We start from the raw sequence: 13,949 nt of genomic DNA on the forward strand, positions 1-13,949 counted from the left end.
TCTCTCTCCCTCTCTCTCTCAAAAAAATTCAAACATTTCATAAAAATAGCCTGTTTGATTGATTTGAAAATGAACATTTTATCACATGTTTACACCCTCTGGAATCAGGGTACAACTTACAGTCACTGTCTAACGTATGGCAGTATGATTCTGCAAACTCCTTCTATTTGACACCTGTGGAAAAGAATCAAGCATAAAACCCTCTTAGCCTTGATGCTATGTGGGTTATACTCTTTGCTAGTCTATTTTCATAAGTTTGTTTTGGCCTGTGCTCAGTAAACCATAAATTTAACATTATTCAGCTAAAAAAAAAAAAGGCATCTCTATTATTCCTTTGAATGATTCCGTCTCTATGTGCTGTTTGCTCCTTCTGAAATTCTTCTCATTCTTCTCCCTCTAGTCTGCATTTCTTTGATCTTTTCTTAAGTCTGTGTTCATGTCTTTGTCCTCTCCCTTTGGGTTTGGGGAGAAATTTTTAAACACGTCTCACACTGCTCTGATTCCATTTTCCACAACAGACAATTGTGTTCTGTATAGTAATTGTGTCCACTGCAGATTTTCATTTATCCAGTGTGGATTTTCTCTCCATACAATCCTTCCAGTCTCCACCTCTTTCCTCTTTAATATCACCCGCAAATGTAATGTTTCCAAATGCAATGCTCCAAAGAATTGTGTTAAAATATACTTTAGAAATATCCTAAAATATGAGACATATCCTAAAATGTCTTGCAATACCCCTAGTTCGCAAGGCGATTTGTTCTTTTTTTTTAATTTTTACTTATTTTTGAGAGAGAGAGTGAGTACAAGTGGGGGAAGGGCACAGAGAGAGGGGGACAGAGGATCCGAAGCAGGGGCTCGAGCCCGCAGACAGTGAGATCATGACCTGAGCGGAAATCGGACACTTAACTGCCTGAGCCACCCAGGCGCCCCAGCGAGTCTTGTTCTGATGGCTGAGTTTGATCCTACGGTTTTGAGATCGCTCTACTTTCCTATGTCAGTTGGTTTCCTATGTGCTTGCGCATCTGGAGACATGAGCAGTGATGCCAAAGCCATCGTGCCTGGCCCTGGTAGTGTGTCTGTCAGCCTCAGAGTTTGAGTAGAAACATGATTCACTCCTGCCCTCGATCAATTTGCGACAGGCTTTTTCTTACATCTTTCCTCCCCTCACCCTGTAAGGGAAACTCTTCCCAGAGAATTCAAGTGTCCGATCGTGCTCCACGGGAGAGGAAACCAGTTGCTTTACTGGCCTTGTCTACTCTGTCCCAGACATGTGTTGTCCCTCTTCCTCCTGTTAATGCGTGTTGTCTCCTCTCACCTCCAACAAGCCACTTTGCAGGAGTTCAGGCAACACATCTGATTGAGTTGTGTGTTTCTTCTTGAAGAATTTGATACAGTAATACACGCCTATTCCCTAGACCTTCATCAGTCATTATTCCTACCAAGACAAAGTATACCCCAGAGGGATGTTTTGTTTCTCCTGAAATGATGTGAGATAATTAAGATGCTATTAACTAGTCTGGAATCATTTCGGAGTCTTTTAAATTCCGTTATCTAATGAGATGAGGGACTCACTCCGATATTATGGGAAGGTAATTTATTTCCTTCATCAAAATAAACAAGCAATTGCTCGCATCCCAAAAAGATAGTAAACACTAACTATATTCAAGAATAGGATATGAAAAGATGACAAAGTCTACATGATCTATTACTGATCCCGTCAAGGTAGAAATCTGCATTAATGCTGGTCAGTTAGAACCAAATCAACAAAACATACTAATTGTCACAGGCACACACATCAAGATTAACTTTTTGCAATTGTATTCACATGTACTCTATGTGCTACCTTTTGGCAAAGCACAAACTCACTGGTCTCTATTACATATAGATCGATACAAATACAATACACATACACTCATAGCATCCAGAATGCATCTATATTTTAACTAAATTGAATCTATACATTTATTCTTCAGTTCCTTCCCTTGGATTTATTGCTAACTCAAAATAAATTCACAAAGTTAATATTCCATTTCCGTTTATTTCATTACAATCTTCGTTCTTTGGGGCCATAGTAATTTTGCTGGGGAAAGAAGTAAGAAAAAGTTTCATCCAAATATATTTTCTTTATTTAATTTTAATAATATAATTTAATATGTAACTGGTGTTTGGACTAAAATGGGTGGTGAATAAAAAGATTGGAAGAGAAATATGGGTTTTCTCAGAGTCTTGACATTTTGATATGAAATATAGTTATTTAAAGCTGCAGCTCACACTTAAAAAATTACCTACACACTGACTTTTGACATCCATGGTTACCAAATTGCTCTGCTCTTGTCAGCATCTACTTCATTCAAAAATACCCTTCCCTGGGGCGCCTGGGGGGCTCAGTCCACTCAGGTCACGATCTCGCGGTTCATGGGTTTGAGCCCCACGTCAGGCTCTGTGCTGACAGCTTAGAGCCTGGAGCCTGATTCAGATTCTGTGTCTCCCTCTCTCTCTGCCCCTCCCCTGCTTGTGCGCTCTCTCTGTCTCTCAAAAATAAATAAATGTAAAATAAAAAATTTTTAAATAAAAATTAAAAAGAAATCCTTCGCCCAATATTTGCCAAGCTATGACCATGTGTCAGGTTAACTTGGTTAACACTCAAAATAGTCCTATGATTTACTTTTCATTCCTGTATTCCCATTTTACAAGTGGAAAGACTGGGGCTCAAGAAACTTGCCCACAGCCATGAAGTTGGTACGATGCAGAAACTGGATTCCAAGACATGGCTTCCTGTTTCCAGACCCCATGCTTTTGCCAGCCAGGACCATTGGGCTGAACCACCTTGGCATGGAGAGTCTTTTGGTTACCATGGTTACCCCCCCACAGATACACTGCTTTCCAAATGTGCTGTTAGCTAATTAACTAAAATACTTGTGGAAATCAAGAATGGATTAATACTAGGAAATCGAGAATTCAACATAGTTCTTCAACAGATCAAAGGAAAACATCATGATTGTATCAAGACATGCTGAAAACTATTTGATAAAATCCAACATCCATTCCAGGTTTGAAATAAACTCCTAAAAAGGAGAAATTATATGTATGAAAACTACCTCAGACCGGAAGAAGTGTATTAAAGTAGAAATGAACATCTCCACTAAAGCCAGAGGCAAGGCATGACCAGTATTAGATTTTCCTCTGCAGCAACCTCCTGGCCAAAGTCCCAGAGCTCTGGAAGCTGGTAACATACGGGTGGATTCTTCTCCCAAGAAACAAACGTGGCCAAGAGGAAATATCTGGAGAATGTGGAGCATGGAGATCCCTCGATGAAGCCAATTAGTCCGCCAGCCCGGCCCAGGCACACGATGATAGCCAAGAAACCGCTGTGGGGATTTGCCAACCGCCAAATATGTCCATTCTAATTACACGTAGCTAGCCCCGAGAAGTGACAGGCTTCTTCTGAGAGCAAGTCTTAGAGGTTAGGACAAAGAACCTTTGGCCCTCAATGCTTCCACCAGGTGGGGAATTAATGTTTCTGTTTTCTTTTTTAATGTTTATTTTTCTTGACAGAGAGACAGAGTGTGAACAGGAAGGGGAGAGGCAGAGAGAGGGAGACACAGAATCCGAAGCAGGCTCCAGGCTCTGAGCTGCCAGCACAGAGCCCCATGCGGGGCTCGAACTCTTGAGCCGCGAGATCATGACCTGAGCCGAAGTTGGATGCTTAATTGACTGAGCCACCCAGGCATCCCTGGATGCTTCTTAATGCACACGTTTCTCAGCCGGAGGCTACCGGCATTAGGAGCAGGACGAGAACCTGCTTTGTGATTTATTTGTCTTAAAGAGTAATTCCCATGAATAAGCTCTTCCACAAGTTCATTTCTCCCACCGAAAGGATAGGTAAACTATCAAATTATTTCCTCCTTTCTGTTGTTCCAAGTACATGTCTTGACTTCTAAACATAATGCCTCACTCTAAATGTCAGGGCTCTATATCCTATCTCCCTGTGCAGGTAAAACTACATTAAACATATTTACATTATATATTTACATTAAATAATAATAAATTCCACTTTTGAAATGAATCAACTTTGAATTTCCTGAGTCCATTTTTTTTTTTTTTTTTTTTTTTTACTAAGAAAGCACCTTCACCCCATGGGATTTCTTAGGCAGATAGAAGAAGTAAACTCCAAATTAAGCATCTCAGAGGGTCAGGAAAAGACCAGGCCATGAAAAAATAATTACAGATTTTTTTTTTTAACGTTTATCTATTATTGAGAGACAGAGTGAGACAGAGCATAAGCATGGGAGGGACAGAGAGAGGAGGAGACACAGAATCTGAAGCAGGCTCCAGGCTCTGAGCTGTCAGCACAGAGCCCGATGCCGGGCTCAAACCCACCAACTTCGAGATCATGACCTGAGTCGAAGTCGGATGCCGAACCGACTGAGCCACCCAGGAGCACTAATTACAGGACGTTTTTAATAGGCTATAATTTAATTTCATTTATTTAACAAATTAGTACTTTTATCCCCAAAATACAGCACAATGCATATTTGATGTCTTATTTGTATTATTTTTTGTTACGTTTAATTTTAATTTATGTTAATTGTATTTAGCTTAGAAAATTTTTTCAATGTGTATTTATTTTTGAGAGAGAGACAGAGTGCAAGCAAGGGAGGGGCAGAGAGAGAGGGAGACACAGAATCTGAAGCAGGCTCCAGGCTCCATGCTGTCAGCACAGAGCCCAACTCGGGGCTTAAACTCATGGACCACAAGATCATGACCTGAGCTGAAGCCGGGGCCCTTAACTGGCTAAGTCACCTAGGTGCCCCAGGTTTAACTTTTAATACGTTTTTTAACTATGTAGTTCAAAACAACAAATATAAGATAAACAATGAAAAAAATTCCCGTTCCTCCTCATTCCCATCTGAAAATTCCAATAGAAAACCAACAACCTTAGCTTCTTATATATCCTGCCAGACTTTCTTTACGTATATTCAAGCACTACACTCACAAAAAATTTCTTACACATCACATTGTACTTTGCTTTTTTCACTTAACAGAATCAATTGTTTTTGATGAATAAAAAGCCACAGGGTTTTGCGGGGGCGGGGGGGGGGGGGGGTGAGGGGGGTGGATGGATTGCAGCCAGATATTAGGATATTTTGGCAATCATAATATTTTTGCATGTATGCTTGGGATGATAACTGATTGTAATTTATAATTTACAGATTTAATTCTGTATACATGCTCTACCCCAATGACAAACTCCTATAGGAAAATGACATGGTTTATTAAAGATTGTCATAGGTCACTACAAGCAATGTGGTCCAATAATCGGACCCATATTTAGCATCTTCTACCTATGCTTCTTCCCCCGTCTGTGCTTGTATGAGACTGTAGGTGGAACCACATATGGAGAAAACACCGGAAGTCTATGTGTAAGTCCCCTCATGAACAAGATGCCTGGGAAACAGCCCCGCCACCACCACCCCTACTTTCCATTCCCCACACATGACACTAACTCCAAGTCAGGCAAATGGATTACAACAGCATCATCAATGCCTACTGACAAAGACGAACAGCTCTTAGATCATTATTATTCACAAGGTCAAAGCTCTTTGTCAGCGCCATGGTCAGGGCTTGCGTAGCCACCCGGACCCCAAGCTCAGAAGGGTCCCAGGCTTGGTTGAACGCTCTGCTGTCGCCATCTTGAAATTCCCATTACTTTTTTAACAAGATGCCCTGAATTTTCATTTGCACTGGACCCCACAAACTATGTAGCCAGTCCTCTGTTCCTTGTCAGAATACATTCTAAGAGGGAGAAGACGGTAAGGGAAAAGGAATGTCTCTAAAATTAAGGAAAAACCTGGGTCATCTGGGTGGCTCTGTTGGTTAAGCAGCCGACTTCAGCTCAGGTCATGATCTCTCTGCTGATGAGTTCAAGCCCTGCGTCGGGCTCTGTGCTGACAGCTCAGAGCCTGGAACCTGCTTCACATTCTGTATCTCTGTCTCTCTCTGCCCCTCTCCTGCTCATGCTCTGTCTCTCCCTGCCTCTCAAAAATGAATACATGTTAAAAAAATAAAAATTAAAAAAAAAATAAATAAAAATAAGAAAAACACACTTCACAAAATTTGCCTGACTCACATATTCTTTTCCCCATGGGAGAGTTTCCTCGGGGTTCCTCATAAATTCCTACAAAAGGCTAATTGCCTAATCCATAAGAACCACTATCATTTCTTGATGTCCTTGCAAAGAGGGGCAGGTAATTGGTTTTCAGGTTCAGATTCATTCTTACTTTTTTTTTTCCTTTTCTGTTGTCAAACAGTAAAAATATTTTTATTTTAATTAGAGTCATCAAAAGTCCTTATTTCTAGGAAAAGAGATTAGTTTAATGACTAAATTCCCTGTGCCTCTATGAGTAATAATTAGTTAACCAAATACAAGTCTTCTCTCGGTGGAATAATGACACAGTGTTAGTACACAGGTGACTTCATTTTCAGACAATTAATGTAAGTGACACACACCAGTGGGTCTCCCAGGGACCTCAGGTCCCTGGCAAAGCTCTGTAGGTATTGCAATGGTTTCCTCCCTCCTACGCGTACCATCCATTGCCCGCAGACAGAATTGTAACAGGCCTCTCAAGGTCATATACTAAAAATTTGCACATGCTCGTAGACGCGGTCTGGTTTAATATACCACAGATCTATTTGAAACTGCTGCTGAATTCATAGTAGCTTTTTAAAAATGTGGCTGCAGGGCACCTGGGTGGCTCGGTTGGTTAAGTGCTCGACTTTGGCTCAAGTCATGATCTTGCAGTTCATGAGTTTGAGCCCCACCTCAGGCTCTGTGTGGACAGCTCAGAGCCTGGAGCCTGCTTCGAATTCTGTTTCCCTAGCTCTCTGCCCCTCCCCCACTCATGCTCTGTCTCTGTATCTGTCTCTTTCTCTCAAAAATAAATAACATTAAAAAAAGAAATGTTTTTACTTTTTTTAAATGTTTATTCTTGAGAGAGAGGGAGACACAGAACCTGAAGCAGGCTCCAGGCTCTGAGCCATCAGCACAGAGCCCAACGCGGGGCTCAAACTCATGAACCATGAAATCGTGACCCGAGCCAAAGTGGGATGCTTAACCGACTGAGTCACCCAGGCGCCCCAAGAAATTTTTTTAAAGTGTGGTTGCCACCCACAGACACAAATCTACTACTGTCATCATGGAGGGATTGATCCAAGAGTATTCTGAGTTTATGTTAAAGGGATGTATAAGCATAGAAAGGATGTGGACCATATGAGTCACGTGTTCAAGTCAAAGTGACTCAGTGACTCAGTGATTCATGGCCTGCCCGTGTTAGGCATCTAAGGAAGCAGTAGGGGGAGCAGGGGTGTCCACAGTTTTCGAAGTCAAGTAGAATTTGCTCCTGCTCCCACTTGGGGGCCATGGACAAGCTCCTTACCCTCCTATGTCCTCTTCTCCTTACGTGTAAAATAAGGAAAATAATAGTAGCTACCTTATGATCTTAGTGGACACCACCTCATCGTGCCCCCAGGACACCTTGAACTCAAAGGAGAATCATGGCAGTAGAAGAAGCCCCCAGCCCCGAATAAGGGAGAGGAAAGGGCTGAACAGAGCAAGGTAGAGCCGGGATGGTGGTTAGCAATGTGCCCCGCCCCAGCCACAGTGTCTGCACATTGCAAGCCCACAATAGACGTGACTTGGTTGTTGTCGCCATGGTTAGGTCACTTGTCCACCTGTCTCTAGGTGAGTAGCTGTCCTAACCTGCGCGATCATTAAAAACACACTCTAGCTCAGTATGTCTTTCTGTTCATTACCTGGTAAGACGTTATCTAATTTTTAAGACATTATCTAAGCCTCTAGGTTTTCCTAATTGCTTTCCCCATGAAATTTTAATACAGCAGATGCATTGCAATTCTATGTGTTGTGAGTAATTTCAAGCGTCGTCTCAGCTGGGCCGTGAGTTGTAAACCCAACCTCTAGTACACAGACTTGGGCAGGGGGGAGATGTTATAGGCTCCGGATGGAAGGTTCTTAGCCAAGCGAGACTGTGGCTCGTGACCTGAGAGACCTCGCCTCTCAGTTCCGCCCTTCCAGATGGTGGACTGGACAACTTCCCTGAGAGGCAGTCCCAGGACGTTGGGCCCCACCTAGAAACCTCCTTGCTTGCTCTTCATCCCAACACTGCTATCTTCCATCACGTTCTCAACCTGCAACCTCTTTATCCCCTACGTAAAACTCTTGATATTCTCTTTTCCTTTCATAATCATCTTTAAAACATTTTGAAACTGGACCCCAAAGGTTAGCAACTTTCCCTTTGCTAGAGGGCAGGGATGATCCAGGCACCAAATGCTCCTCAGCATTAAGAGGGAAGGTTTGGTTTTAATCCTTAGGAATACATGTGCTTCAGGTCCTAGAATGGGTTAGAGTGTTTTAAAACAGTTGTCACTGGGGCACCTGGGTGGCCCAGTCAGTTAAGCATCTGACTCTTGATTTGGGCTCAGGTCAAGATCTCATGGATCGTGAGTTCAAGCCCAAGCGGGATCTGAGCTGACAGCCCAGAGCCTCCTTCGGATTCTCTCTCTCCCTCTTCTCTCTCTCTGCCTCTCTCTCTCTCTCTCTCTCAAAATAAATAAATAAACATATAAAAAATAAAATGGTTGTCATTAAGTTTTTAAATTAAAATTGGTTGAATGTTCACGTCCTGCTATTTTCTTCATCTCAGTTAACTTCTCTACCCATCACATGAGGTAGTTCTTATTATCAGCCCCCATTTTAAAGATGAGGCAACTCAGAGAGGTTAAGTAACTTGCACGAGGTCACACAGCTAGTAGGTACCTAAGCTGAGTTTTCAGCCCAGGTCTTTCTGACTTAGAGCCTGAACCCTTAAACCACCACAAGCAAACTCTAAGAGACTCAAAGGTACTCTGGCCCTAGGACAGGGTTAAACTCAGGAAACATTCGCTTTTTATCCAGCTTCTGGATTTAGCAGACATTCCGCATAGGTATGAGAAAGGCTGAGGTTGCTAAGAGAAATCACAGTCGTGGTCAACCTAAGGTTAACTGAGATATGCTGGGTTCTATCTCAGGGCAGAGGGAAAAAATGATGCTTAATCTCATTCCCAGCTCAATGCTAAAGGCCAAAGGCCAACTACCTGCCCTGTGTCCTGATGGGCAAAAAATAACTGGAACTCACAAAGTGACCTGGAGGGGAGATGGCTGTGGCGATCAGAACACCCTAAGAAATAAGAAAAAGTTTAGGAGAACTGTGGTGACAGAGGCACGGGAAAAGAAGAGTCCCGTCACCTTATGTTGAAAACGTTTGCCCACTGGAAAAACTGAAATTTTAGTCTAGACAGAATCTGTGAGAATTTATGTCTGCCTCCCCAGATGCCAACTTTTGACATTAAGTGTTGCCCACCACCCACATATTAAATCTCGAATTCACAAGAGGATCATCTTTAGCACTGATGAAGTATGTATATAGCACCTGGGAATTGGTTTTGGCTTCATTTTTATTATACAAGCAATACATGTTCAAGGTAAGCAAGACCAACATCATGGAAAGGAATCAACGGAAAAGTAAAGGTCTTACTGCGATGCCAGCCACTCATTTCGCCTCCCCAGGAACAATCGCTTTTGCTAAGAGATTTAATTCCAGAGCTCTTCTAAGCAGTCACGGGAAAACATTGGTTTTTTGCTAATGTTTTTAGGCAAATGGGACCGTACTAGACATTATTGTCTTGTAACTGCTTTTTTTCAGCATATAATAACATGCACGAGATAGCTTGCCACATACACCTTTTAATAGCCATATGATATTCCGCTCAGTAGAGATGTATGAAGAGATTTTAACTAGCCTCCTTCTTTGGACATTTAGGAGCAATATCTGAGAAATAATGATAGTTCACAAAATGATCTGATGAATAAACATTTTTGTACACAAGCTCCCGCTCGAATACGATAAATTCTATGGTGGCAAAATTTCACCTGCTTTGTTTACTGATGAACCTCCAGCATTTGGTTCGCTGCCTGACATGTAGCAGGTGTCCAATAAGTGTTTATTGAGTGAATATATCTTCGTGTGTATATGTATCTATACAAGTATTTAAATTTTATGTGTATGTTGACCACTGCCCCTCCAAAATTATTGCTTCACTATCTATTCTCTACTCTGTTTTGTTCTGTTTGGTTTTGGTCTGCTGGGGATATCTGAAGAGCTCAGTGTCATGGAAATAGTGAGTGACTGTGTATGTTTCCCATTGTTGCTGTAAGTAGCTGCCATGAATTTCGTGGCTGGAAACAACATAAATTCATTATCTTCTAGTTCTGGAGGGCAGAAGTCTATAGTATAGGTTAGCAAGGCTGCATGCTCCTTAAGAAGGTTTTAGGATAGAATTCATTTCCTTGCCTTTTCTGGCTTTTAAAGCTTGCATTCCTTGGCTCATGGTCTCTTCCACATCATTCCAACACCTGCTTTCACTGTCACATCCTTTTCTCCGATTCTGACCCTCCTGCCTCCCTCCTTCCCTCCTCTGGATGCTTGTAATTTACACTGGCCCCACCTGGATAATCCCAGATAATCTTCTCGTTTTGAAATCACATCTGCAGACTCCCGTTTGCCACAGAAGGTAACATATTTGCAGGTCCCAGGGATTAGGACTTGGACATCTTTCAGGAGCCATTATTCTGCACACCACAGCGTGGGAATCAGGTTTGAACTTCAGCACTGCCTCTCCCACATGCACACCCTAAATACATGGTGCGTTCCTGCTTGCCACGTCCTGAACTAAATCTAAGCAATACACTAACTAACTCCGTGGTCTCGGCCAAGTTGTAGAACTTCCCTGAAGCTCCATCTGTCACTTTCAGAATTGGAGAGATTAATATTTGTTTCACAGGAAATTCTGCCTGTAGAACATTGCAGGCAAACCTTCCCATTCAGGAATTATTACACGTTGTTTTAATCTTGACAAAATGTAAGTAAAATCCTGGTTAAGCCGTAATGAGACAGAGAAACAGATCCTCTTGCATCTGCTGATGTGAATGTAGATTGGTACAGGCTTTCTAGAGGGCAATGTTGCACTATGAATGTAACGAAAAGCCTTATGCTGGTTCTCTTTATCCCACTAATTATCCATTCTAAGTATATCTTAGGAGCATGGTTGAATTTATGTGCAAAAATGTTCAGTGAAATATTATTTATAATAGGGGGTGATGGTGAAAACAAACTAAATGTCCATTAATCAGGGCTTAGATAAATAAGTGTGGTATATCCTCATTACAGAAATATTATCAGCCATGTAAAAGGATTCTGTAGAATACTAAATAGTATGCTCGAGGTTTGTCAAATATCCGTGACAAACTTGGAAACCCGCCTCACTTACTATCTCAAATCGGTAAAAGAATTGTGAGAAGGGAAAAAAAAAAACTGAAAATACACATTTCATGGTATTACAGTGACTATTTCTGGGTAATGGAATAACGGTTGATTTTCATTTTCTAATAATTAAGTTGTGGGGCAAGGAATGTCCACATAGAACAATTCCTTTGGTTGGATTATCAGGCGGTCCTTGTGTAGAACAAAAACTTCCGAAGGTGTCCCTCTAGTGGAAGAAAGGATGCGGCGGCTGGGGGGACACCCGGGCGCGACTTTTTAAGAAACAGATTATTATTGCATTCAAGACATTTCGAGAGAAACAAGGGCCTGAAAGTAGTAAACTATTCTGCTCATTCAAAAAAAAAAAAATGTTTACAGGGAGACAGAGGCCAACTGCAAAAGTAAAACTGAAACCTCACCGTGGCAAAGAGGGCCACTAATTCTAGGCGCGCTTGGACAACTGACAGCTTTTTCATTGCCGAGGTTGGGGAACTAAATTCCTTGGGTTTAATTCTCCTCTCCTTGCTTTGGGGTAGCTCGGGTTCTAGTTGCAGATCCAGGCCGCCCCACCCTCCGACCGAAGGGACAAGGCAAGACGCATTCCCTTAAGGCCGTGGGCTGGAGCCTAAGGTCTGGAGCGGACACCTGTCGGGAGCTCGCAAGCACCAAGTTGCGGGGGAACTCTACGAATCTTCGGCTCCACTCGGCTCCTCTTCGGCTAAGTTCGGTCAGGTCTCCTCGCGGCTTCGGCTCCTCCTCGGCTGAGTTCGGCTGGCTCTCGACCTGTCGGGCTCGGCTCCCTTCGGCTTCCTTCGACCGACGCTCGTCTCCCGCTCGGCTCTGTTCAGCTGAGCTCGTCTCCCGCTCGGCTCTGTTCGGCTGAACTCGTCTCACGCTCGGCTCTGTTCGGCTGAGCTCGTCTCCCGCTCGGCTCTGTTCGGCTGAGCTCGTCTCCGCTCGGTTCTGTTCGCCTGAGCTCCGCTCCCGCTCGGTTCTGTTCGCCTGAGCTCGGCTCCCGCTCGGCTCTCTTCGGCTGAGCTCGGCTCCCACTCGGCTATCTTCGGCTGAGCTCGGCCGCGGCCCCGGAAGGGCGCCAATGGAGCCGGTACCGCCGGCTCCGCCGACAGCTATGGCGCCGCTGCTGGAGTATGAGCGGCAGCTTGTGCTGGAACTACTGGACGCGGACGGGCTGGTAGTGTGCGCCCGCGGGCTCGGCGCGGATCGGCTCCTCTACCACTTCCTCCGGCTGCACTGCCACCCCGCGTGCCTGGTGCTGGTGCTCAACACGCAGCCGGCCGAGGAGGTGCGGCTGCCGGCGCGGGGGTGAGGGGGTCCCCGAGAGAGTTAGGGGCTTTCCGGGCGGATGCAGGCCCGGCACGGGCGCAAGGCCTCTGAGGGCGCCGGCGGTCCCTAGCGCCGGGGGAGGGCGTTGAATGGGGGTCCGTGAGGCAGATGCAGGGCCCTGACACCGGCGCGAGGACGTAGGGTGGGAGGGGTCCCTTGGAGGATGCACGTCCCTGACACGGGCGCGGGGACACCGAGAAGGATGAGAGGGGTCCTTGAGGCGGACGCGGGTTCCTGACGCGGGTGGGAGGACACGGGAGTGGGAGGAGTCTCGAGGCCGACGCAAGTCCCTGACACCGGCGCGGGGACACCGAGGGTGCGAGGGGGCCCGAGCAGGGTGCAAGTCTCTGACACTGGTGGAAGAGCTTGGAAACGGGGGTCTCTGAGACAGCTGCAGGTCCCTGCCGAGGGTGCAAGGACACAGAGGGACGGAGGGGCTCGGAGAGGGGGAGGGGAGTCACCACCGGAGGCGAGGGGCAGAGAGAAGGATTGGAGGTGCCGGAAGAGGACGCGATGGCCAGAGAAGGCTGCGGAGAGGAACGATGAGAGAGGCCCCAGGCTGGATACCATGGGGCCTGTTGGGTCAGAAGAGCGGGATCTGGAAAAGGGAACAGTGACGGGGATGGGGGAGTCTCAGAGGGTAATTGCAGGATGTGAAGGGAGAGGCCGAAACTGGGGAGAGCCCTGCAGGGAAGAGGAGGGTCTGAGGGGGTTGACCCAGGCTGGGGGCAGGGGGCGGAGGGTCGGAAGGGAAGGGAGCTGGAAGCTGAGGACCTGGCGGTTAAGGAATGGAGGGCACTGAGGACGGAAGACGGATACACCTGTGCCAAAACGGGGCGTTTGCTATTGAGAGGTGGCACAGCCTGGTCTGACAAGTCTGCTGCGCCCCTAGGTAGAGCAGGTGGCCAGGAGGCAGGTGGCCGCTGAGAAGAACGCCCACAGACTCCGTGACGGCAGGGATACTGTCTGATTTGTCTAGGGATCCCCGGTACCTGGCACAACCCAGGGCCCCCAGGAGAGGCAGGGTTGCCCTGAAGACACAAAGGGCCAAGCTCCCACTGACCTGAAGCCCCGCTGGGGCGGATGGGGACAGAGCCACCAGTCTAAAACTCGGCTTGGGAAAAGGATTCCTTGCGATGTCCTCACACCCTGTGCTTGCCTGCAAACCTGGCTTTGATGGCAAGTATTTTCTAGCTAGCCGAAGTCTTTTCACTGAGGGTTTTAAAGTCT

The 13,949-nt window shown here is 45.3% G+C and overlaps 1 protein-coding gene across 1 annotated transcript in view; it reads left to right on the forward strand.

The window, feature by feature from the left end:
• The first annotated feature begins 12,426 nt into the window (after positions 1–12,426).
• ERCC4 (ERCC excision repair 4, endonuclease catalytic subunit) overlaps positions 12,427–13,949 on the forward strand; it is a 29,655-nt gene continuing 28,132 nt past the window's right edge. Inside the window, exon 1 of the mRNA XM_019468626.2 lies at positions 12,427–12,678. Within this exon, the coding sequence (XP_019324171.2) occupies positions 12,472–12,678 (207 nt within the window). The 5' untranslated portion in view covers positions 12,427–12,471. The remainder of the gene's footprint in view (positions 12,679–13,949) is intronic.

Source organism: Panthera pardus, unplaced genomic scaffold, assembly GCF_024362965.1.
Source record: "Panthera pardus isolate Hobbes unplaced genomic scaffold, ASM2436296v1 HiC_scaffold_5, whole genome shotgun sequence".
In the NCBI taxonomy this organism is placed as follows: domain Eukaryota; kingdom Metazoa; phylum Chordata; class Mammalia; order Carnivora; family Felidae; genus Panthera; species Panthera pardus.